General features: G+C 45.9%; 2 protein-coding genes and 1 non-coding gene across 6 annotated transcripts in view; 2 read left to right on the top strand and 1 right to left on the bottom strand.

Annotated features, from left to right (window-relative positions):
• The window catches only part of SP1 (Sp1 transcription factor), a 37,883-nt gene extending 26,814 nt beyond the window's left edge, over positions 1 to 11,069 (top strand). Inside the window, exons 4-6 of the mRNA XM_004716859.4 lie at positions 1,912 to 2,080; positions 5,057 to 5,256; positions 5,642 to 11,069. Coding sequence (XP_004716916.1) covers positions 1,912 to 2,080; positions 5,057 to 5,256; positions 5,642 to 5,955 — 683 coding nt within the window. The 3' untranslated portion in view covers positions 5,956 to 11,069. The remainder of the gene's footprint in view (positions 1 to 1,911; positions 2,081 to 5,056; positions 5,257 to 5,641) is intronic.
• Positions 3,589 to 3,734, bottom strand: LOC115871785. Its single transcript, XR_004047481.1, has one exon. It is a non-coding gene; the product is annotated as a small nucleolar RNA SNORA79 (small nucleolar RNA).
• Positions 11,070 to 22,835: 11,766 nt separating the features above from the next.
• AMHR2 (anti-Mullerian hormone receptor type 2) overlaps positions 22,836 to 25,867 on the top strand; it is a 9,221-nt gene continuing 6,189 nt past the window's right edge. For 3 of the 4 annotated variants that reach the window (XR_006680673.1, XR_006680672.1, XM_045296325.1), the window contains exons 1-6: positions 22,938 to 23,083; positions 23,379 to 23,561; positions 23,797 to 23,991; positions 24,296 to 24,370; positions 24,503 to 24,609; positions 24,699 to 24,929. Coding sequence is in view for 2 of the 4 variants with exons in the window: in XM_045296325.1 (XP_045152260.1) it covers positions 22,966 to 23,083; positions 23,379 to 23,561; positions 23,797 to 23,991; positions 24,296 to 24,370; positions 24,503 to 24,609; positions 24,699 to 24,929 (909 nt within the window). In the remaining 2 variants the exon portion in view is untranslated. Of the gene's footprint in view, positions 23,084 to 23,378; positions 23,562 to 23,796; positions 23,992 to 24,295; positions 24,371 to 24,502; positions 24,610 to 24,698; positions 24,930 to 25,867 lie in introns of all 4 variants that reach the window. The other variant, XM_045296326.1, reaches the window with a different exon arrangement.

The raw sequence follows: 25,867 nt of genomic DNA, 5'->3' as shown, positions 1-25,867 counted from the left end.
GGTTTGTTAACATCTCTTCCCTTCCCCCCTCCTCTCCCTCTCCCATGTCCCCCCGGAACTGTCAGTCCCGTTGTTTTCTCCTCCAGATTGTTCATCCAGGTGGTAGAATTTAAAGGACGGCACAAAGGAGAGCTTCTTGTTAGGCATGGTACTCAAAATTATGTTAATGAACTGCAAAGAGTGGGGCAGGTAAAATGTAAAACCAAGAGCTTAGACTTCTTAGCTGTTAAGCAAATGCTATCAGGTGACATAACTAGATTGTATGATTGATATTTTCTTCTTGGTCTAACCTTCTAAGAAGCATCCAGTCCCAAACCAAAGCCTTACTGGGCTATAATTCTGTGTATATACAGAATTACCTTGGACCTCAGCCCTCTCCTTGTTGTTCTGAATTGAAAATATATCTGTACTATTTTCTGCTGCATATTCAGCCACTATTTTACTCATTTGGGGAAGGTAGAGTAATGAATTTTTCTCTGTGTCATTTGACCTTCAGGCTGGTTTTGTGTGCTTTCTTGTTCAGAATCTCTTAAAAGTCTTATTTTCATAAAACAAACGCATTTCCGTTTGATTGGCTCCATAGCACTTATGGAGATACCTGGGACTAAAAGGTTTGTTGGGCAACTTTCTATAATAGTACACAGTTGCCTCCTCCTTTCTAGTGGCTACATGGTAGTCTATTATAGAAATTTATCATAATTTTTTTAATTAAAAAAATCATTTTATTGGGGACTCTTACAGCTCCTATCACAATCCATCCATTCATCCATCCATTGTGTCAAGCACATTTATACATATGTTGCCGTCATCATTTTCGAAACATTTTCTTTCTACTTGAGCCCTTGGTATCAGCTCATTTCCCCCCTTCCCTACCCTCCTCCCTCATGAACACTTGATAATTTAAATTTTTTCCATAATTTTCTTAACTAATTTCTTAATAAGGAGCCCTAGTGGCATAGTTGTTAGGCAAGACAAGCAGTTTGAAAGCACCAGCCCCTCTGAGGGAGAAAAATGAGGCTTTCGACCCCGGGAAAGAGTGATAGTCCACAAAGGAGATGATGTCCAGGAGCCCATGTAGAAAGACTGTCTGGAAACAGATTGAGTGCTCCTTGATGCGACTGAACTATGGCGTGATGTATTAAATCCCAATACGAAAGATGACAATCACAGAAACTCATAGGGCAGTACTGATCGGTTCTATGGGGTTACTGTGAGTCAATATTAGCTTGAAGGCAATGAGTTTGAGTTAATTATTGACATTTAGATTATGGGTTTTTTAAAGATTATTTCTAACCTTGTTACTATAAAACTGCAGAAAATATTAATACGTATCTTTGTGTACTCAACAGTGTGTACATCCGTAAAGTGTTCTGGCTCATAGCAGAATTACTGGTTCAAATAAGGTGATTTTTATTAATTTTGCTAAATTGGCCTTTACAAAGGTTATACCCTTTTACCAGATCTATGTGAAAATGCCTCCCTTTTGAAAACAAAAAAACCCTGCCTCCTTTTTAAAACAATGTCTATAAAAAGAGAGTGGAGATTAGTAAACTTCACTGTAAGAGTTGACTGGCATCATGGCTGCATAGGCACAGGAACAATTGGGAGGAAGCACAGGACCGTGAGCAGTGTGCGCGCGCTCTCTCTCTCGTACTGAGGGCTCGGGGCTGATTCAGTGGCACCTGACAGCAACCAGCGAGTTGGGTGTGTGTATATACGTGACACATATATTTGTTTTGTTTGAAGTGAGATTCGCCATACTTTCAATATCTTTTTTGCTTGTTTTCAAAAATTGATTCATTCGATATCAGGCAGACATGGAATATCATAGATAGCAAGCATGGGATATCTAGTGAATGTGGCCGCAGTAGCAGCTCCTCTGTTTTCTATCTTGATCTTTCCTAATTTCAGGTGATCATGGAGCTCAGCTTGGCCTCCATGGGGCTGGTGGTGATGGAATACATGATGACACAGCAGGTGGAGAAGAAGGAGAGAACAGCCCCGATCCCCAGCCCCAACCCGGTCGGAGGAACCGCAGGGAAGCGTGCACCTGCCCCTACTGTAAAGACACAGAAGGAAGGTGAGTTTGCCCACTTAGTCTTTTAAGAATATATATATGAAAAAAGAAATTTTCCTGGGTTTGGAGATAAGAGGAGGAGGATTAATTTATTTTAATATTAAGATTCAGCAATTTTGCCAAAGGATCAGAGACAATACATATGAATTCGTTACATTGTAAAACTCTGGTTTCCAGCTCTAGCTTTTTCATTTACACCCCCACACCACACCCCTGTTGACTCGTAGGACCCTGGACTTCAGTAGGTCTTGTTTTGACCTAGAAATACAAGAATAAATATATCAAGAAAACTACTGAAAAAAAGAAACGAATTTGACCAGTGGTTACCGTGGGTGAAAGAGGAAGAGTTTTTGCTTAGGGGGTCATTGAGTTTGTGTTAATGGTGGTAGAGTAATTTGGAAAAGGATATCGATAATGGTTGTGCAACATAAAGAGTATATTAGTGGCATTGAATTATAACATGAAGAAGTTGAATTGGAGAATATTTTGTTGTATGCATTTTTGCTACAATTAAAAAAATAATTACATGAGTAACAATGAGTACAAGGGAGGAAATGCCCTGAAATTGATTGGTGGTGGTCATTGTACAGCTCTTTGATATGATTGACTTACTGAGCTGTATGACATGGATGAAGTGCCAATAAAACTATGGGGGTGGGGTAGAGGGGAAGACAGTGACCTGACACCAGCAGGCCTGACAGTGCTTACCAGTCGTCTGCTTCCAGATGCGGGTAACAAAATTATATGTACACAAATGTGTAAGGACAAAGAGCCTTCATCTTTCCTTTATAATAGACACAAATGCTTACTTTAGATAGGGAAATTTTCCATTAGGGAATCTAAAATATCCTACAGACTAAAGGCCTGATGCATTTCCTCACTAGTAATATCTGTTATGTAATATCTCTAGAGAGCTCTAAACTTTTTAGAATAGCTTTATTGGCATTTAATTCACATATACAATTTAATTCAATTGTATTTTAACCTAACTAACATCAGCCATAATTGACTTTACAGTGCTGGCTGTCTGATAGCAAGGCTATTCACATCCCTCCACTCTGGTCAGAAGAGATTCACCTGAGGCTTTATCCATGTGGAGACCCTGCAAATGGATTTTAAGTTTCTAATTTAAGTTGATACCATTCCCTCCTTTGTATTTGGATTTTATTAGAGAGTTCTGAATGCTGTTTCCTTCTAGTCACGACTTTAAAAAGAGAATAGTAAGAGTTAACAAAACCGCTTATGTCTTTTAAATGCCTTTGAAAAATCTTTACAAGGTTTTGTCCCAATACAAACAAGTACAAAAATACGAAACAGGAAAAATACCAAAACGAAAAATAAGTTACTTTAAATCACAGGAAAAGCAGGGTCCTCCTGCATCAAAAGTACTGGAGAAAGGAGTTTCCCTCTAATAAAACTTAATGTGGATTTGAATTTCTGAAGGAAATTCTGATTTACATCTAATTGTGATTTCACTTCCATTAGAGTTTTTTTTTTTATTAAAAATATACAGTTGTTTGACTTCGCAAAAATCAGAGGCACTACTGGACAGCCAACCTATCCCACAGTGCTCCCAGTGAAGACAAGTCAGGTTTGCTATCCGATGGACTAAAATCTCATTGCCTGGGGCTCCAGGCAGCAACAGGAACAGCCATCAAATCCATTAGAGATTTTTATTCTAACAGGAGAGAACTTCAGAAAGTTCAAGGGTAAAAGAAAAAGCCACGAGGAAAGCCCATTCAAGATTGCTGCCCTGAGAAAAGCAGCACGAGAAGCACGGAACTCGTAAAGTGGAGTGCCTTCGGGCAAGAGGCTGCTTGCAGTTAGGTACCCATTGGGCATTTGTGAGCACCCAGAGAGTTGTCATTTTTGCTGAGCAGGGCAGAGACAGAGGCCAAGTACCAGACACGAGTGTGCCTCTTGCCTTGGCGGAAAAAAGGCACTGCTGCAGACAAAAGAACTATCCTGAACATTTCAGATTCTGACTTGTATCCAGTTAGTTTCCCATAATCATTTAAAAAAAAAGTTCAAGGATAAAATTTCATTCTCTCTCAGTTCCATTTTACCATGAACTTTTTGAAGCCTCCACATGTACTGTTAAAACCCAAGACTGCTCCTTACAGAGGGAAAAAATTAATACAAGCAGTCCCTGGTTCCAAATAACCTTCATTCCAAAGTTTGTCTGAATTAAATTTATAGTTAGTATAAAATATATCTTTCTATGCATAAGAAACAATAAATACTTCCAGATAACCTTAGACATCTTTAATAAAATACAGTAGTAATAATATTTAATGGATATCCCAAAGTAGAATCCATTTGTTGTTATGAATCATTCTATGCATCTTGAATTTTTAATATAGCAGGCTCTGTGAAGTTGGTTCATATCTACGAGTGGTTTGTACATCTTTTTCTTGCACTGAAACCCCTCATATTTTCTTGGCTTTTTAGATTTCAGTTTAACCGTTTAACTTTTCTAGGAGAAAAGTTCTATAGTTATAGAATGTTATATTTTCCTTAAGTTTTCTACTAAGTATTAAAAAGAAAGAACATCCTGATCATTAAATAAGTTCCTAGCCAAAAATATCACCATATTTACAGCATTTCCTGTGGAAAATGCTTGCAATTGTGGCTTAAACTTCCTGAAAAATATAAGAAAAAGCCTCACAAACTATTCAAGTCCCATGAGTAATTATCTCATCAGATAGCCAAACATTTAAACATCAAAATTGATTAAGCAATAAGAGAGCAAGAAAGGGTAAATATCTAGTAGGGGAGGAAAAAAAAACCCATATAATTTGGATTATTAATCATTCATTAGAATTGACTTAAGATTAATCTCCTGACATTAAAGGTTAAAAATAACAACAGTAATAATTTAGAGTTAATTTTGAGTGTTTTAAGCAGTTACTGTGGATACTTTTTGCTGCTTTAATTGTCTCTAGAATGAATAATGAATAGTTGTGTCCTTACTTGCAGAGGCTCTGGGGACCCTGGCAAAAAGAAACAGCACATTTGTCACATCCAAGGTTGTGGCAAAGTATATGGCAAGACGTCACACCTACGAGCACACTTGCGCTGGCACACAGGAGAGAGGCCGTTCATGTGTACCTGGTCATACTGTGGGAAACGTTTCACTCGTTCAGATGAGCTGCAGAGGCACAAACGTACACACACAGGTGAGCCAGAACTAGAGGAACAGCGATGAACTAATAGCCCACAGTGGAAAACACAAATGTGCTTGTAAAATAACTAAAAATTTTCAGAACTGTACATTGAAAATAATAAATATGTGGGTCACTAATGGAATTGGGTAATCTGGAAAATTTTTCAAGTGGACCTTTGCAGGGGGAGAATGTGACCTATTAGTCATCATCATTTGTTGACTTTCTGCTGTGGCCCATCTTCCTTTCTAAGTACTCCCCAGCCTGTATCTATTTTTTCTTCCTAAAAGCTAATGATGTCGCGTTCTCTTGTTCTTATCTAATATAAATGTAGTGTGGTGGCATTAAGGCAAGGTTCCCTTATGTTAATTCCTTACCTTCTTTTTCTTCATTTCTGTAGGAGAGAAGAAATTTGCCTGCCCTGAGTGCCCCAAGCGCTTCATGAGGAGTGACCATCTGTCAAAGCATATCAAGACCCACCAGAATAAGAAAGGGGGCCCAGGTGTCGCCCTGAGTGTGGGCACTTTGCCCCTGGACAGTGGGGCAGGTTCAGAAGGCAGTGGCACTGCCACTCCTTCTACCCTTATTACTACCAATATGGTAGCCATGGAAGCCATCTGTCCAGAGGGTATTGCCCGCCTTGCCAACAGTGGCATCAACGTGATGCAGGTGGCGGATCTGCAGTCCATTAATATCAGTGGGAATGGCTTCTGAGATGAGGCATCCGGGGGCAGAGACATATGGGCCATACCCATCAACCCCGGGATGCAAGGTAGCATGGGTCCAAGAGACATGTGGGAGAGAGAGCCATGAGGCATTAAAATGCATGGTGTTGGGGAAGAATTGGGGGCAGAAATGCAAGAGAAGAAAGATGGGGTTCTGGCACCCACCTATATCATCAGTGCCTCCCTAAAGTGGGGAACATTAATGACAATTCTGTTGGTGCCACACTTTGATGAGCATATGTTTGACCCCAGACAGTTTCTTATACTTCTTACCCCAGCTGCCCTCCTGCCTTTTCCATCTCAGCTCCCCCATGATGGATTCCCTCCCCTTTCCTAAAGCCATCATGCCTTGATAAATATATATGATCATTGAAATACTTTTTAACAAAAAACAGATTCTATATTCTATATAAATATATATATAAATATATAGAGAGATGCATTCACAGGGTTGGCTGGTCGGAGGAGGGAGACCATTCTGTGACCAAAATACCTTGGTCATTTTTTATATCGCCTTATTTCCCTATGGCTGAGCCTTGTTGTGACACATCAAGCTTTTCTGTAGATGTTGTCTTGGCTTCCCACCAGATTAAGCATTCATATTGCTCTGCTTTTAGTTTATATATACAGACATAATGTTTTTCCTCTCTTAATTTTGTCTTTATTTGGGATCAGCTTCTTGCACTCCTTTCCTGACTCAACACTGTCTGTCTCCACTTCTGTTACCTGATCACTTCATGTTATGTTTTTGGTAGTGATCCCTGGAGGAGACTCATGTCAATATTGTCTTTTAAAAGTCCTAAGTCCTAGCCACAGAGCAGAGAATCCTCGAGGCCCAGGCTGATGTCTGAGGGAGCAGGGAAGGAGTGTTTTAAAAAAAACTACTGACGCAGGCACCCTTTTGGTGCTGGAGGGTCAAAGGCACCTCCCTCCCTCCCCTAACTGTTGTAAGCATGGAGACTCAGGAGTCTTCCTCTATAAAGAGACAGGAGACCCTTTGATGGGGATAGTCTGGGATCAGAATGAATAAGCTGTCAAAAGATGGTTAAATAAGAAGCTGGGGCTTTCAGTCGGAGTGTGATGTGTTCCAGAAGAGGAGGTGGTGTGAAGTCGTTGGGTTCAGGAGTTGGTGGAGTATTTGGACTTTTCTATAGTTGTCTACCTTCCAGTGCAGGCTTTGATTTGTGAGGAATTCCACTTCTTCTTTTGAACATGCTCAGAGTTTCTTTGCCCTTGTGTTACTAAGAAGCACCCTCTAAGAAATCTGTTCTGGATTTCCATTCTGTAGAACTGCAGGGTGTGTGCTAGTGGCGAGGCCGTGGTTCTTCGTTACTCTTCCCTTTACTCTTCCTGTATGCACTTAGGGTAGTTCCTAAGGGAAAAGGAAGCACAGGGTCATGGGAATGATAGCCCAGAACAAAAACAAGTCTTGTCCTAACATTGTGGTTTAGAGAAGAGATTGGAAGAAATCGTCCTTTCTTCATGGCCTGATTCCATAAGAGACTAATCAAAAAATTATAGCGGCAGGGAACTCTTGGTGCATTTGGCACTGAGATTTACATGCAACCAGAATTGTCCTCAAGACCCAGCCATTAAAACATTTTCTCTCTCGACCTGATATCTTGTCAGAGAGCCTTTTCACTGTGAGGAAGTCTGGAAATGGCTGTGTGGATGTGTGTAATCTGTTAGGTTTCTGTTGGCCAACACTAAGAGACCTGCAATAAAAGTGTTCCCCGATCTGATAGAAGGTGAAGTTTTTGTGTGTGCCTGTGTGTGAATGTGTGCATGTGCCTGAACGAAGGCGCTTCAAAAAGTTCACGGAAAAAGAAATGAAGAGAATGGGATTTTCCCGTGAACTTTTTGAAGCCCTCGCGTGTATATATATCTACACACAGGTGAAGAATTATATTGGAAATTGTTGGAAAGTGAATCAAATCCAGATCAAAATGCCTTTCAGGCCCGTTAACCTAGAAATTAGCATAAAAGCCTGGTGTGTTCCTGAGGTTATTTCTTTTGCTTACTGCTAAATCATTTCTAAAAGGGGGATATGTGACTGCACTTTTCAAAGGGAGACTTTTGTAACTGAAAGTGGAACCAACACCCAGACCCTGTAGCAGAGCCTTAGTTCTCTGTATAGGTCTGTTTACCTTGGCTCAGGTAGATGATGCTATGAATCTGTTATGCATTTTATATCAAGTCCACTTAAATTAGGGCGTGGGTAAGTTTGTATTGTTTAATCTGAAATAGGAGAACTATTACTCTAAAGTATAGTCCGCTTCATTTGGGCATTTCTCACAGGCTTACTGTTTTCGATACTCAGGAACGATTGCAAGGACCCCCCCCCCCCCCCCACCCCCCAATTCTATTAATGTGAAGTAAAAGTCATCCACGCCCAGCCACTATGAAACCCTGAGTCAAACCCTGAAAGGCAGAACTCGGAGCCTTTATTTTACGTCGGTAATCATGTATTTTGGCGTCGCTTGGAGGAAAGGGGCAGGAAGACTCCTGGGAGTGTGCAGTATTTTACTAGAGCATTTCAAGGAAGGACTCTCCTCCTGTAGGAAGTGATGAATGTGAAAGGAGCTTAGTGGTGCTGAGGGTGACCGTTTTTTTGATGGTTAAATGAGAAGGATCCTCTTGGATGGAAAAGCTGCTGGTTTATCACAGCCCAGTTCATCAGCATTCCAATGAATGATTGACACCAAATTTTTACCATTTGCCCTCTTTGGCGTCTGCTTTTGTCTCCCAGCAGCAGGGTGCCTCTGCCTTTCCCACAGAAACATAGGAGCCTACATTCCTTGAGTCAGGAGCTCATTACTGAAATTCCCCTTTCCCTGAACTGTCCAGCAGAAATAATGGAACTGACAGGCAAATTGATTCTGATTCATTTTGTTTCTCTCCATGAATGGCTTTTTAATTTATTTGTTTTTAATGACCAAACCTTTCAGGGCCCGGGTGCCCAGAGGAGTGGTAATGCTAATGTTCTCATACATTTACCTTTTCAAGTGACCCATTCACGCTCATCTGCCCATCATTGGACTGTCTCACTTGTATGCAGACAGTAACAACCCACACCATCTTCCTTCAGGGACCTGCGGGTGCTGTGTAGATATGCAACTTATTGGATGGTTCTCATCCTGGTTTGGAATAAATAGAACCTTTGATTCCAGAAAGTATAGACTGAAATGTGGGGTAAAGATTATGATTGGGGGAGGGTTGGAGACAAAAGCTGTAAATTACTATGGCTGATTTATTTCTACTATATACATATATATATATATTTTTTGCTTTTGTATATCCTATATAGGAAACTAAGCATTGTATTTTTTTAACAAACCTGAGAAAGCACTATGAACTGCAGGTGTTTGACTTTCAGAATATATTTTGTATTGTCAAGATCTTGACATTATGTGAATACTGGAAGTTGCAGATCTTTGCTAGGACGCAATAAATTTATATACTGTTTGAGGGGTTCTTCTAGGGGCGCTAATCAGGCCCCTGTTTTGCTTTGTGGGAGCCCTGGTGCTACTTGTTTTTACTCAATTTTAAGTACCCTGATGCCTTTGGGACCTTGGGATCAGATTGATGATTTTTAGGAATTCGGTACCAAGGAAATGATAGCCTAGCGGCCTCCAGTGAGTGAGGGTGCTTTTGCATAGCTCAACTTCCCTTTTCCAACCAAAGCCTGCTTGTCTGTTGGAGTCCGGAGGAGAACCCTGTAATCTCAGCGAGTCATCTCCCTTAGCAGTGAGCGAGCCAGCCAGTAACCCCGTGGCAGGATGGAAGGTGGTAGCAATGGCTTTGAGGGAAGGGAGGAGGATATGGCACTTCTCCAACCCCGGAAAACAGTGCTTTTGAAAACCGCTGATAAAACATGGGCAGGTTATTACTTTTGTTTGGGAGTCTGTGTGCGCTCTCCCTGCTGCCTCACTTGGCTCTGCTCCTGGTACAGACCTCTTCTAGGGGGGTGAGCACAGACCAGCTTTGAGGTTGACCTGTTTTTTTCCCCATTATCAGCCGTCCCTAAATACCAGGCCCCAGGAAGACATCAAGCAACCCTAAACTTAAGTTCTGACTCCCTCTTCCAGATTTGGCTCACTTGCTTCAGATTGCAGGCTGGGAAAGGAGAAGGGGAGTCCTTGGCTCCGTTCCTCCCTAGGTCTTCTCCAATCTGAATTCCCCAAACCCCAAAAGATTTCCTCAACAGTGTTCACATGAGAGAAATGAGTATGTTGTCCCCTTCTCCCCTTCGCTCTTCAAACAGCCCCAGCCTGCCTTGTCCCAGCTAAGGGAATAAGAGATGTGGTGATCTGTCCCTCAACTCCCTGAAGTCCCAGCTCCCGATCACACAAAAATGGGCCTAGGCTGGGGCTTCAGGTAGTGAGAACTTTGTTGCTACCTCTCCTGGGGTGTCTATGCCCATATTTCACCTTCAGGAATTACAGTGTGCCTTCACCTGGGGTTTGGGCTTCCTGTGTGCAGCCTTCAACTTTTCCAGCAGTTGCTCTTGAACACAAGGGCACAACTTCCTATTTCTGCTCGACCCGCTCTGTCCGATTGGCCTCCCGTAGCCTTCCCCAATCTAGGGCACAAAGACTGGAGGAAATGCTGAGACGGACCGAGTAGACCCCTTCTAGACACACCCATGGCAGCTGCCCAGGGCCTGCCCCCTCTTCCCTCCCGCCATCCTCTGGGGGGTGGGGCAGTGCTCCCATCTCTGGTGCCTGAAACAAGTTTATTTCTCTCCACACTGGCAATGGCCAGTCTTCATACCACTGTTGCCTTTTTAAACTTCTTAATCTCATGCTGTGTTTGTTGTTGGTTCCAATCCGATTATCACCAGGGCTGTGTGGGGAAATACTTTAAAATGCTCGCTCATCTTACTCTTACCCTTTCCTTGCTGTTGTTTATGTATGAAGCTACTCTCTCGTCGTTCACTTTCATCCTGCTCCCTCATCTTCCTTTCTTGTTCCCATCCCATCCCACCTTTGTCTCTGGGTATTCTGGGGCTCTTCTCTCTCTCTCTTTCTCTCTCTCTCTCTCTCTTGGCCTTTTTGTACAAAGATTAGTTTCGATGTAGTCTGTAGCTTCTTTGTAAACCAATTAAAGAAAAAAAATTTTTTTAATAAAAAGCTATGTCTCTGGTGTGTTGAGGGTTGGGCATGGGAGGAATGAACATGTCGTTGGTGTAACTTCAAATCCTGAAACCAACAGAGGTGTATGACCGTAATACGTTGTGCTTCTGTACACGCCCATCAGTGCAGATGTACCCCACTTGCCTTCCAGGTAAGCCATCCCAGGGCCAAATGAGCGAGCGCCACAGCTTCATAGAATGTGAAGGACCCAGCGAAGAAGGTCACTCCGACTTTTTAATGTTTGTTTATTTTTTGGATAACTTTAGATTTATCGAAATTTGCAAAAATAGTACAGCATTTTCATATACCTCTCCTTCATCTCCCACCCTGCAAACCCCCCCCCCCCATTACCAGGGTACATCTGTCAAAACTAAAACTGACATTGGTATATTAGCTCAACTCCAGATTTACCTTGGTTTCAACATTTTCCCCATTGATGGCCTGTTCCAGGTGCCAATCCAGGTACCAGATTGCATGCAGTGGTCATGTTTACCTAGTCTGTTCTGTGACAGTTTCTCAGACTTTCCTTGTTTTTAATGATCTTAATCTGGAGGGAATATTGCCCACGTGTCCTGGGCTTGTTTTTCTCCTATGATTTTCAGCTTACCGTTTTTTGGAAAATACCACAGAGGGGATGTTTCCCTTCATAGTATTGGGTGTGTGATGCTCACATGACATTGGTGATGGTAATGTTCACCGGTGACTTGATTATGGAGTGGTGGTTGACAGGTCTTCCTACTGTACAGGTAGTGTTTGTCTACACACACACCGCAAATCCATTCTTGGGGAGCAAACCAATCTAGCCCACCCTTGGTAGGGGTGGGATAAGGGTACAAAGCTTTACCTCCTGGAAAGGACACTGCATACATTATTTAGGATTACCCATTCAATCATTTGTATTGCTGAAGTTGCATATTTATCATGCATTATGGTTGGCTCCCGTGTGTGTGTGTGTGTGTGTGTGTGTGTGTGTGTGACATTCCTCCATTCTGTTGGGGTTTGAGCTTTTTCTGATAAGATGTTTTGCACCAGTTCTAAAATCATTTTTTATAAAAGCCCTTGGTTCTTTACATGAGGGGTCTTCAAAAAGTTTGTGAAATCCATTATCTTTCCCATGAGCTTTTAAAGTCCATTTGTATATTAAGTACATTCCGTTAATACAAAACCTTGTTTATCATGATTAAATGGGAACCATGGCTCCCCTGACCCCCCAGTTGAAATAGAAGATACTGTTAGCTTTTCCAGTTTCCTCTCAGGCTCTGGTTTTTCTTTATTACCCATCAAAGAATGCTTGGCTAGTTCATTCTCCAGTTACCAACTTTCTCCATTATTTTGCTCGTTTAATTTGCTGCAGTTTGTCAGCCATGGGTAAAATCAGTCATTTGCTTTCCTTAGGTGGCCACGAGCAATACAACATTTGGCTTTATGGCAGGTTTTATTTTGTGTGGACTTGAGTAGCTGTGCCACCCATTCATTCAGTACACATTCATTGAGCCCTAACTATGTGCTGGGTGGGCTGAGGAATAAAGGCTTTAAAAAAAAAAAGATTCACCACCAAGTCCTTCAAGAGATCGAGATAGCATTAATTGCACATTTCTCCTTCAGCAGATGAAAGAAGTATGTATCCCTTCACTGGGCTCTTCCTCTAAACGTATACTTAGCAGTTCACACACACACACTCCTAGGAAAGAGGATTCCTTTGCAGACACGCTTGGCTCTCGCCTCCATGTTCTCTGGCCTCCTCCTGTTCTTTGTCTCACTTATAATCTCTCCATGCAGCCCCACCCCCTCTATTTGGTCCTGTCAGCCCGCAAGTGTGCTTCGTTCCCTCGCACTACCCCATTTTGAAAAATCTTGCTTCCTCTTCGAACAACTGATCTAGTTCTTTCATTTCTGATTACTGATCTATAGTCATTGCTCAGTAATGTCCTATGACGAAAATTACCCTTCAACTGCTGGCAGCCTGCTCCCGTGATCTGAGGCTTGAGTCTGTTCGACTTCTCGGCAACAATGTCCCACTGTTGACCACTCCATCTGAAAGCTTTCTTAGAGGGTGAACCGAACACTCTTGGTTCTCCTCCCACCTCTGACTATTCTTTGTTTCTCCACGTTGTTCTCCTTTCTGACTCAGTGAGTCTGGGACAAAGAGTCAGCTCTCTGGCCCCTTAAGGTTTCCCCAGCTGTAATCTCAGAGTAAAATTGCCAGATATTTTCTCCTGCAAAGCCACTAATGGCTTCAGACTGCCGCCCCTCTGGGGTAGCAGCAACACCACCACCAGAGCCCCCGTAGTAGTCTCTAGCTAGCCACTTCTAATTGCCCCTTAAATATTGGCTGTTACTTGGCATTTATTCCTTATCTTTCTCCCCTTAAATAAGTCCCACCCACTTCAGCTGTTTCATACATGTTAAGGGGGGGGGGGAACCCTTAAAACACTGCAAAATCAATTTCAACTCGGCAGCCCTGTTGAATAGAGTAAAACTGCCCCTGTGCGTTTCCCAAACTCTACCATCTTTACAGTCGTGGGGCAATCCCAAAGCTGCTAATTTTCTCATGGCTTGGAAGCCTGCCTATTGGTTTGTAAAACCGGAGCAAACCATGCTTCATGTCCCCTTCTCCCTTACAAGTGTCACCTGCCCTTTTTGGACACACACACTCGTACTCCACCTCAAAATGACCTTGTCCTTTCACATCGGACTACCGAGGAATCCTACCTAGACAATGGGCCTTAACATTTTCCCTTTTAATTTTTTCTGCTGGCTAGAACTTCTCACCTTGATTACTGCTACCGTCTTAAAATGAATTTTTAGTCTTCCTGAGCCCCAGTCAACCACATTCTGTATCGCACTGCCTAAAATCTTTAGGAACAAGCTAAGCTTTCAGTCGGGAATTGAAGGGCTTTCCAATTGATTCCAGTCTATTCCGAGGTGACTAGCCTGCCCCACCTCGAGCTTCAAGGTGGCCTGGTGGGTTATGAGTAACCAAATCAACGCACTATTCATTCGCTTTCTGCTCCTGTAGACATGCCCTCGGAAGCCCACAGTAGCAGGTCTGCTCTGTCCTGGATGGCTGTGAGTCAGAATCGACTCGATGGCATTGAGTTTGGTTGGGTTTTGGTCCCCTCTTCGGCCCTGCCAACAAACCACACCACACCCACCCACACTTGAGTTCACAATTCTGCCTTTATTCTTGGACCCTCTGCCTAGAACTCTCGTTCTTGTTATGTCGTCATTTACCCCCGAGGCAATTTAAATATGCTTTTCTCTATGAAGAACCCTGGTGGGGTCCTACGTTACATACTGGGCTGCTCACTCACTGCAAGGTCAGGAGTTTGAAACCATGAGCCGATCTGTGGGGAAAGGAAGGAGGCTTTCTGCCCCGGTAGGAAGTCGTAGTCTCAAGAGACTCACAGGGGCTGTTCTACCCTGTCCTGTGGGCACCCTGTGAGTTGGAACTGACTTGATGGCAGTGGGTTTGGTTTGGTAAGGGGCCCTGGATTTACAGCCATACTTCCCTCACCACCCTGCCCCCATACACACCCCTGTTTTTCTCTGATCTGGGAAGCTGAGCAGGGTTGGGCCTGGTTCTTTGATTGGGAAAGGGGTCCTGGGGTCGCTGTTAGACAGGTCAGCGAGCACTTCAAACTGAGCCACCCTCTGTGAGACAGAGGGATAAAGCTGGCTGCTCCTGTGAACAGTTACAGCTTCAGAAACCCTCTAGGGCCACTGTTAATCGGAATCAACTTGCTTTTTCTCTATGAAGCCCTCTAAGGTAGTGGTTCTCATCCTGTGGGTTGCGACCCTTTGGGGCTCAAACGACACTTTCACAGGGGTGGCCCAATTCATAACAGTAGCAAAATGACAGTTATGAAGTAGCAACGGAAATAATTTTATTGTTGGGGGCTCACCCCAACATGAGGAACTACACGAAAGGGTCTCGGCATTGGGAAGGCTGAGAACCACTGCCCTACGCAGAATGAGCCTATTTAATCTTTCTGCTCATGTAGTTCCTTACTTAACACTTCTCATCTGACGGAAACTTTTCTGGTTGCTTGTTGCTGGCCTCTCTCTCTAGACTGAGCTTATGAATGCCTAGTGGGCAGTGACCACAACTTTCCGTAGATCCTAATAAAATACATTTTCAGAGTGGTCCTTAATATATGCTAATTGAATGAATAACCAACTTATTGTATCCTTATAATCAGAGAAGTCAGAGGGAAATTATTTGGGTCACTGCAGGCTTGACTTGGGATCCCTAGTGAAGATTTCCTGGGTGTTACAAATGGTTAAATTGCTGACAGGTTGGAGGTTCCAGTCCACCCAGAGGAAGAAAGGCCTCGGTCATTTATTTCCCCCGAAGCAGCCATTGAACACCGAGAGAGCACAGTCCCCTCTGACCTGGATGAGGTCACCATGAGTCAGCCTGGGCAGCGTGGAATTCTTTTCAAGGAAGGCCAGTTTGAAGAGGGCTCCAGGAAGCCTTTCACAGCGCCTTCCTAATCCCTCCGCTTTTGAGTCTCCCCCTTCCATCCCTGTCTCAGTTGTGAGGCCTGACCACCCAGAGCAGGTGCAGTTACCATGAGCCTAGCTGGGATGACTGTGAGGGGAGCCGTTCCCCAAGGCCGTGGTATGGAGATTGACTTCCTGCCTGACTTATCTGTGCTCCCACTATAAAGGAGATAATGTCTTTTGAGACTCTCCAGACACGAGATGCTATTTATCCGCCTTCTCCTCCTCCTCCTCCAGACCTCTGATCTGGGAGCTGATAAAGGAAGAACGAACTAAGTACAACATTCCCTCTGTCAGGGCTCTGCAGACTTCTAGAAAGGCTCATCTGCCCCCAACCCTGCTCATTCTCCAGCTGCTGCTTCAGTGATTGTAACTTTTCACGCAGGCTCCCCCGGGAGAAATCCCCAGAATCAGAGCACAGTGCCTGCCCCAAGCCAGTTCATTCCCAGAATGGGGTCCTGGCAGCCAGGAAGAGGTTAGAAAACTCGAAGAAGGAACCAGTTCCCTCTGATTCATTCTCGTGGGAGTCACCTAGCTGCTCACAGGTGTGGGAATGATTACCAATTGTTTCGCACAGAGTCAGATGCAGTAGGACAGGTGCCACTGCATTGCAGCACAAGTCGTAGACCTCGCCTTCCTTCCATCGCCTTGCTGACGGTCTTTCTACACACCATGTGCTGAAATCACGTGGTATCTCCTAAGGGGATTCAAAAAATGGAGGGAGAAATTGAAACCAAACGAAAATGGAATTTTTTAAAGGAGTTTGTGAAGCCCCTATGTCTGTCACCATAGGAAGTGCTTTCTGACCCCTCGCCACAGCCCTGAGCTTATGTCTGCTGACCTCTGGTGGTGGTACTTTGAACTGTACCCTCCCTTTCTAGTAGCTTGCTGGCTCCTGGCGATCTTATGGGACAGAGTAGGAACTGCCGCTTTGTTTCTGAAAGTAACCATTTTTTGAGACTAACTTTTGACGGGAGTAAAAAACCTCATCTTTCTCCCGTGGAGCGGCTAGTGGTTTTCAAACTGCTGACCCCTGCAGGTGATGAGCACACAAATAAATAAGGAGCCCTGGTGGCACTGTGAGTCAGGCTGCTAACCACAACATCAGTGGTTCAAACCCATCAGCCATTTGGAGAAGAAAGATGAGGCTGTCTCTGTAAAATTGAGATTCCTGGAAATCCTATATAGGGTTGCTATGAGTTGGAATTGACTCAATGGCAGTGAGTAAATATATACACATACATTTTTACTTACGTATCTATATATTTCCCATAGACGTGTATATGTATTCATATGTACATATATACATGTACACACACACTAAAGGGTAAGTCAAAGTTTTCTTCCAGTCATGCACAGGTTGATTCTAAACATAACCTGTATTAAGCATATCTCTGTGAGATCTTGTTAGAGTACCTTTACAAAACAGGATGCTAAAAAACTGTTACGTATAGATCAGTTTAGCTCAAAGTGCTGACCTTTCCATCAGTCTTTCAAGCAAGATCGAAGCTAAGAAGGACAATTTTTCTGGAGCAAATGATAACCGGGCCAAGTCTTAGATTTACCAATACAACCCAGAGAGTGATGTCCATTCCAAACGGGCTTCCCAGGGATATGCCAGGCCAGTAAAATTCAAGGCAGAAGGTCAGCCTAGAAGTTTCTCGTGAATTAATTGGGAGATACCTAAAGGGTAATCTTAATTTTCTCCAAGGACACTGAGTGCTCACAGAGGCTTATTATGAAGAAGTTTTAAGAAAACTGTAAATTATGTTGGGGCCAAAAAAGTTGCACCAAGAAAGCGTTTTTTCATCCGAAGGCACCTATTCGTTTTTAAGGGCAGCAAGAGCTGTCCTACGAGCATTTTCTTGGTAAACCTTATCCCATTCTCCCTACACCTCTAATCTTGCCCTTTCACACCCTTTTTGTTCCCAAGACTAAAGTACATCCAACAGGAACATGATTTGAGGCCCTTAAAGAAGCCAAAATTGTTTTGATGTGGTGGAAATGGAAAAGTACAGGAAGGGATATTGTTGTTAGGTGCCCTTGAGTCAGCTCCAACTCAAACAACACAGCAAAACCCTGTCTGCTCCTTTCCCGTTCTCATCATTGTTATCCTTGGGCCCACTGTCGCCGCCAACTGTGTCAGTTCATCTTGTTGAGCGTCTTCTTTTCCAATGACCACAGCAGAGGGTCATGATGTCTGTAGCAGGAGATATATATATATTCCATCCAACAATTTATTATTATTTTTAATCAATTTATTGGGGGCTTGTGCAACCCTTATCACAATACACACACACACACTGTGTCAAGCACATTTGTATATTTGTTGCCATCATCATTCTCAAAACATTCGCTCTCCGCCTGAGCCCCTGGTATCAGCACCCCCACCCCGTCGCCCTCCCTCCCCACTCCTCTCTCCCTCATGAACCCTTAATTATTTATAAATTATTAATATTATTTTGTCATATCTTACACTGTCCGACGTCTCCCTTCACCCACCTCTCTGCCGTCCATCCCCCAGGGAGGAGGCTATATGTAGATCCCCATAATCGACCTCACCCCCTGCCCCCCTCCTCCCACCACTCTCCTGGTATCTGCTCTCTCAGCACTGGTCCCGAAGGGATCATCCGTCTTGGATTCCCTGTGTTTCCAGTTCCCATCTGTATCACTGTACATCCTCTGGTCTAGCCGGATTTGTAAGGTAGAATTGGGATCACAACAGCAGGAGGGGCAGAAGGGGAGAGGAAACTAGAGGAAAGTTGTATGTTTCATTGTTGCTACACCGCACCTGACTAGCTTATCTCCTCCCTGCGACCCTTCCATAAGGGGACATCCAGCTGCCCACAGATGGGTCTTGGATCCTCAATCTGCACTCCCCCTCATTCACAATGATACGATTTTTTGTTCCGATGATGCCTGATACCTGATCCCATTGATACCTCATGATTGTACAAGCTGGTGTACTTCTTCCATGTGGGCTTTGCTGCTTCTGAGCTAGATGGCCACTTGTTTACCTTCAAGCCTTTAAGACCCCAGACACAATATCTTTTGATAGCCAGACACCATCAACTTTCTTCACCACATTTGCTTATGCACCCATTTGTCTTCAGTGATCGTATCGGAAAGGTGAGCACACAGTTATATGATTTTTTGTTCTTTGATGCCTGATAACTGATCCCTTGGCACCCCATGATCACACAGGCTGGTGTGCCTCTTCCATGTGGGGCCCACCACTTCCAAGCCAGGCAGCCACCTGCCTACTCTCAAGTCCCTAAGACCCCAAATGCTATACCCTCCGATAGCCAGGCTCCATCAGTCCTCCTCACCACACCCGCCCATGCACCCGCTCTGTCCCCACTGATTATGTTGGAAAGGTGAGCATCATACAATGCCAGTTTAGTAGAACAAAGTATTCCTGCATGAGGGAGCACCCGAGCAGAGGCCCAATGTCCATCTTCCATCCCAATACTAAACCTACAAATATATGCACACAGATCCATTTCCCCATCCTCATATATAAATATATTTACATATGTACATGCCTTTATCTAGACCTCTACAAATGCCCTTTGCCTTAGTCCCTTCATCCACCTCCTCCCGCTCTCCTGTCCCACCATCATGCTCAGTGCCCATTTGGACCTCAGCAACTCCTCTCAGCCACATTACCCCTGATCACACCCCACAAGGCCTCCCACACCCTCCCCACCACTGATCTGTATCACTGTTGTTCCCTTGTCCCTGGGTCTGTTAACACCACTACCTTTCCCCCGACCTCCCCCTCTCCCATGTCCCCCAGAACTGTTGGTCCCATTGTTTTCTCCTCCAGATTGTTCATCCAGCCTATCTTATTTAGACAGACCCGCGGAGATAATAACGCGCACAAACACAAGATAGAGCAAAACAAAGCAACAAAAGAAAACAAAACACAAGAACAACAAAAAGCCAACGACAAAACAACAACAACAAAAGAAAAGCCTGTAGTTAGTTCAAAGACTGCCTGTTGGCCCTCAGGAGTGTTTTCCGGTCCAGTCTAATGGGGCGCCAAGCCCAGGCCCCAAAGTCCACTGTTGACACTCCCTGGGGACCTCGCCACTCTGCTCCCCTGCTGTTCCGCTGCACGCCCTATATATAATTATTTTTTTAAAGGTGGGTGCACAGTTGAAGAAATGGAAGTCCAATCTGGTGCAAGTCTGTAGGTCAGATTAAGCTGCATGGTTTTTCTGACTCAGAGCCCTGGGAGTGTAAAGGGTTATGCATTGGGCTGCTAACTGCAAGGTCAACAGTTCAGACCACCAGTCTCTCTATGAGAGCCCAGGCTTTCTACTCCTGTAAAGGGCTACTGTCTCAGAAACCTCACAGGAGCAGTTCTACCCTGTCCTCTAGTTCAGCGGTTCTCAACCTTCCTCATGCCGCAACCCTTTCATACAGTTCCTTGTGACCCCAACCATAACATTATTTTCGTTGCTACTCCATAACTGTCATTTCGTTGCTACTTCATAACTCACTTATGAATCGCATGTAAATATGTGATAGGCAGAATGTATTTCCACTGTTACAAATTGAACATAATTCAGCATAGTGAGTAATCACAAAATCAATATGTCATTATAGATTGCGAAATATTTATTTCTAATGACAAATAAATGAAATGTTGTCTTGAAGCATGGTGTAGCATGGGTAACAGTCTTCACGCCGGGTACTCGTATGTGGGCGTATCTGCATGTGGCCGGGCCCGCCTGGAGACAATGTAGGAGAGGTGTCTCATTTCCTAAGACCATTGGAAATAGGGTCTTAGGCGACCCCTTGAAAGGGTCGTTTGACCCCCAAAGGGGTCGTGACCCACAGGTTGAGGGTCACTTCTCCAGGGTCGCTGGGAGTCAGAATGGTCTCCCTGGCAGTGAGTCTGTGGAGGCCACACCCCAAGGGCACTTTCTCCCATTGCAGGGAGGCTGCACTCCTCCCAGCCTTTTTTTTTTTTAATTATCTTATTGAGGGCTCTTACATTCTTATCACAGTCCATACATACATCCATTGTGTCAAGCACATGTGTACACTGCCCAGTCCTCTTACAGCTGCTTTGCTGCTCTGAGCGGATCTGAAGTCGTTGACATTAGTTCAGGTCACATGCTAGGTGAGCCTCACCTGCTAAACTGCTGAGAATTCTGGCTCAGCCAGTTGACAGGAGCCTTAGCTGTCACAATATCCTTTCCCGGGAACTGGCCTCTCCGAGGGAAGCATCAGAAAGATGGAACACCTTTCATCTACCTAAGGGGCAGACCTGTCAAGAATAGTTCACATTTTCATTTGTTGTGGTGGTGGAATATAGGTTTTGTATCGGTGCTGTCTCACTCACCCTTGTAGAACTCCAAGTCCAGTATTCAAATATTGTACTTGGGGGCAGCAAAGTCTGCTGCAGAGCAGAGTCTGGGCTTTGGATCAGATGTTGTTGTCCTGTGCCATCGGGCCCACTGTGACGCCCGCTGACTGACCGTTGTTAGGTGCAGTTAGTTCCCAGGCATAGCAACCCCAGGCACAATAGAGGAAACACTGCCCAGTCCCGTGCCGTGCTCACCACTGTTCCTATGTTTGAGCTTATCGATGCAGCCGCCGTGTCAATACATCTCATCTCGTCTAAGTTCTTCCTCATTGTCACTGCCTTACCAAGCATGATGTCCTTCTCCAGGGACTGTGGTCTCCTGGCGACCCTATAGAACAGAGTACAGTGCCCCAAAAGATTTCCACCTAGGAAATCTTTACCGCAGCAGCTTGTCAGAGTAGCTGGTGGGTTTGAACCACTGATCTTTTGATTCACAGCCGAGCACTTAACCACAACTGCGGCCAGGACTCCTGGAGTCAGCTATATCTAGGCTCAAATCCCAGCCCTCAGTGACTTTGGGCAAGTCACAGAAATCGAGCTTTCTTACCTATTAAGTGAAGGTAACATCTCAGGGGGAGAATTACATGAGAAGATGGTAAAGGGCATGGCACGCGCTGTGTCCTAGCACCAAGTAGATGCTCACTTAAAAAACCAGAATTTTAATTACCTGTTCAATAATGGTGATTTATTTAGTGCGTGGTTTTGTTTTCTAATTTTAATAAATACTTTTATTGGGGGCTCTTACAGCTCTTATAACAATCCATTCAGCAATTGTAGCAAGCACATTTGTACGTAGGTTGCCACCATCATTTCCAAAACATTTTCTTTTTTTAAAATAATTTTATTTGGGGCTCATACAACTCTTATCACAATCCATACATACATCAATTGTGTAAAGCACCTTTGTACATTCGTTGCCATCATCATTCTCAAAACATTTACTCTCCACTTAAGCCTCTGGCATCATCTCCTCATTTTTCCCCCCTCCCTCCCCGTCCTCCCCTCCCTTAGGAACCCTTGATAATTTATAAATTATTATTTTGTCATATCTTACACTTTCCGACGTCTCCCTTCAACATTTTCTTTCTATGTGAGCCCTTGATATCAGCTCCTCATTTTCCCCCTCCCAACCTTGTGAACGCTTGATAATTTATAAATTATTTTAATTTTCATATTATAGTGTGATTTTTTTTTTTTTTTTAGTATTGTGGTAAATCCACATAAAAGTTACCTTCATCACCGCCCTCGGTGATCTTCTGTTTGAATTTTGTATTGTCAATTGGGGGAAGGTTTATAGAGTAGAGCATCATTCAACCATTCATCTCCATTGTACTTCATCTCCCTCGCTACAGTCCCCTCACACACTCACTCGCTCGCCTCCCACCACCGCCTGCCCTATCTTTCCGGTTTCCATCCCTCCTTCTCTCTAACCCTCTGCACTTTGTTCCAATTGATAGCAAATGGACCATCATTCTAAGGTGTGCACACACCAATAGTGTCTCGGTATCTTTTTTTTTTTTTTAACTCTGAGAATTTTTATATAAATGCTCCCGGATTCTGAGTTTGGAAAACAGGGTCAATTGTTAAGTCTGTTGCAGGCCCTTCTGTGCCTCTCTCTTTCCAGGTTAACAGATCCAGATCCTGGAAAGAGAGAAGAGGCTCTTGCGTGCTGCCACTCTGAGCACTTGGGTTTCCAGCCTGCAAAGGGCCAACAGGGTGCAGCACCTCTGTTCAGGTTCATCAAGGGGCCAAGGTTTGCAAGCAGGCATCCCTGGATTCCAGCTTGGCCCCCTCCTCCAGCTAGTCAGAGGAAAGAGGAGGTGGCTGGAGGTTATGAGATTGGTTCTCTGCTCCTCCCTTTTCTTCTCTGCTTCTGCCCACCACCATCCTCTCCCCCACAGCAGCCGTCTCCCCCACAGAGACCGGGGATAGGAGCAAGGTGGGTGGAGTTGGGAGCCGAGGGACTGCAAGGCCCACCATGTGCCCCATGTCTGAAGGAAACTGGAGGGAGCCAGCCGTTCCCCTCCATCTGCTGCCATCCCTCAGGATGCTGGGGACTCTGGGCCTTTGGGCAGTGCTCCCCACAGCTGTGCAGGGTAAGTGTCCCAAGAAGGGGCAGGGGCTTTCCACCCACCCATGAGGGACCAGGAGTGGGGAGTGGGATGGGAGAGGGAAGGAGGGAGGGAGAGAGAGGGATAGAAGGGTGTGTTTTCCTGGTGGGGGGGGTGGGGAGGGAGGTTCATTTCGGGCCTCTGCTGGCCTCAATGCTGGGGGGGAGGGAGCGTTCCAGAGGGATCCTGAGCTAAGTCTAGGTGTGGGGTGTGGTTGGCGTTGCTTTGGCCCTGGCTCTCACCTCCACCTTGAACCTTCTTTCCTCACCCTGGACTGCAGCACCCCCCGGCAGGCGGGCCTGTGTGTTCTTTGAAGCCCCAGGGGTTCGGGGAAGCACAAAGACCCTGGGGGAGCTGCTGGACTCCGGCCCAGGGCCCCCCAGAGTTATCCACTGCCTCTACAGTCACTGCTGCTTTGGGATCTGGAACTTGACCCAAGGCCGGGCCCAGGTGGAGATGCAAGGTGAATGGCAAAGGACCAGGCAGGCGGTGGCTGTAGTGGGGGACAGGCAGGCGGCGAGGCATCCTCCAGTGGGCTGGCCGTGGCGGCCGCGGAGGGGGAAGGAGGGGACGGAAAGTCAGAACTAAAGGGCTTCCACGAGTTGGAAGGGTTGCTTCCAAAGGGGGACTTTGTCCCTCTGTGTCCCTAGACCCTGTCACCTCTCTCCTCTTAATCCACCCCCCCACCCCGCCACCAGGATGTCGCGATGGCGATGAGCCGGGCTGCGAGTCCCCACGCTGTGACCCCACCCCGCGAGCCCACCCCAGCCCCCACTCCACCCTCTTCACCTGCTCCTGTGGCGCGGACTTCTGCAATGCCAATTACAGCGCCCTGCCGCCGCCTCCAGGGAGCCCCGGGACTCCCAGCTCCCAGGGTCCCCGAGCTGCCCCAGGTAGAGAGCCCCGTGAGTGCTGGAGCTCGAGTGAGGGGAGGTGGCTGGGGCCCAGAGCAGGCCAAGTGGAGACTCCAGAGCCAGTTCTCCCCCTGCCACCCCCCCACCCCCCTGCCTCCAGTTTCCCTCTCCTGGCCTTGAGAAGTTGGTTGCCCTGGTGACCGGGAGATATGGGGGCTGGTGACCAGGGCAGGGGTGGGTCAAGAAGGGAGGCTGCTCTGAGCCAGGGGAGAGGGGCAGTGGGCGGGCCACGCACTCACCGGCGGGGGGTGGGGGTGGGGGGGCTTCTTGCCCTGGTGTGCAGGCAAGTCCTGGACCTGGACGGCGCCCTTGCTGCTGCTGCTGCTGCTGCTGTTGCTGCTCGTGCTGCTCCTTCTGGGTACCTTCACCTTGAGCATCCCTCGCCCCACCCCTCCGCCAGAACCTCCAGACACCGACCCCACTCGGGCCTCCCCTCCCCCACCCCTCTCTGCCTATGCACCCTGACCCCCGACGCCCTTCTCGGCCCCAGGCCTGCTGCAGAGGAAGGCCTGCCGAGGGCGAGGGCGCCCAGGCGCTGACTCCGGTGGAGGCTGCCGAGAGGAGCTGCGGGAGCTGCCTGGGTTGTGCTTCTCACAGGTGCCCAGCACGGAGGGCAGGGCTCTCGCCCGAGGTTAGGCCGGGGAGGAGGCCCGCGCCCGCAGCACCCAGCACCGTGTCCCCACCAGGTCCTGCGGGAAGGAGGCCACGCGATGGTGTGGGCCGGGAAACTGCACGGGGAGCCGGTGGCCATCAAGGCCTTCCCGGCGAGGGCGGTAGCCCAGTTTCGAACCGAGCGAGCCGTGTACGAGCTGCCGGGCCTGCAGCACGAGCACATTGTCCGCTTCATCGCCGCCTGCAAGGGGAGCCCTGGTGCCCTGCCCTGTGGGCCCCTCCTGGTCCTGGAGCTGCACCCCAAGGTAAGAACCCAGGAGTGTAAACTGGGAGGGGCTTCGACAAGTCGGTGGGAGAATTCCACTCTCTTCCAAATTCCACTCATTCCAAATTTCCACCATGTTTTTGGAAGCCCCCTTCTATGGATGGGTCATGTCATGTGGTGTCCTTAGGTGGTGGGGAGTGAGTGGCTATTCCTCTGGATTCCTCCACCCTGGATTTTTCTCTTCTTTAAAACATAAAAAAAAAGATTAATTTTTTAAAACATTTCAAATTAATCTTTCCATCTCAGAAAAGAGAGATCAGCAAAGGCAGGAATTAAAACAATTCACATCCCCCAACTTAGAGAAAGCATTGTTACATTTCTCTAGGGATATAGCCCTCAACTCATTCATATATTTATTCAACAGATATGTTTAAACCATGTGTCAGGCAGGCTCTGTGTTAAATGTTGGGGAAAATACAGTCAGTCCCTGAGGAGGGAAAGGCCAGCCCCCCACAGCTAATCACAGGTTCGATAGGCGCAATTGTACGGTTCAGATATGTATATTTATCATAAAGTCATAGAGAGCATGAGAGATAGAGGAGAGATTGAAATAACAGTCAGACGCATTTCATGGTAGCATGCTCACTTTAGCCCCGCTTGGTGGTCCACATGGAGAGAGGGGGAGGAGAAGGAGCACATGGGGAAAGGGAACAGGGGAGAGAGGACCAGAGAGGAAAGGGAGCCAAGGAGCGGCCAAGAGGGTAATTATTGCTAACCAAAGCGGGATGTCTGGTCACCTTAGTGTAAACCCTACCTACAGAGACCAGACTAATGGTCACAAGCCTTTAGGGAGAAGTAGCCCATTGTCCTAAACAGCAGGGGATGGGCCCTACTTCTGGTGGGACCAGATAGTAGTCTGGCCAGTGCCCTAAGTCTAACATATTTGGGGAAGAGGACTTGGGAGAAATCTTTCTGTTT

Source organism: Echinops telfairi, unplaced genomic scaffold, assembly GCF_000313985.2.
Source record: "Echinops telfairi isolate 266 unplaced genomic scaffold, ASM31398v2 ScPeMD7_7404;HRSCAF=8442, whole genome shotgun sequence".
In the NCBI taxonomy this organism is placed as follows: domain Eukaryota; kingdom Metazoa; phylum Chordata; class Mammalia; order Afrosoricida; family Tenrecidae; genus Echinops; species Echinops telfairi.
Note: the sequence above shows the minus strand (reverse complement) of the source record. Positions and strands in the feature narration are given on the sequence as shown.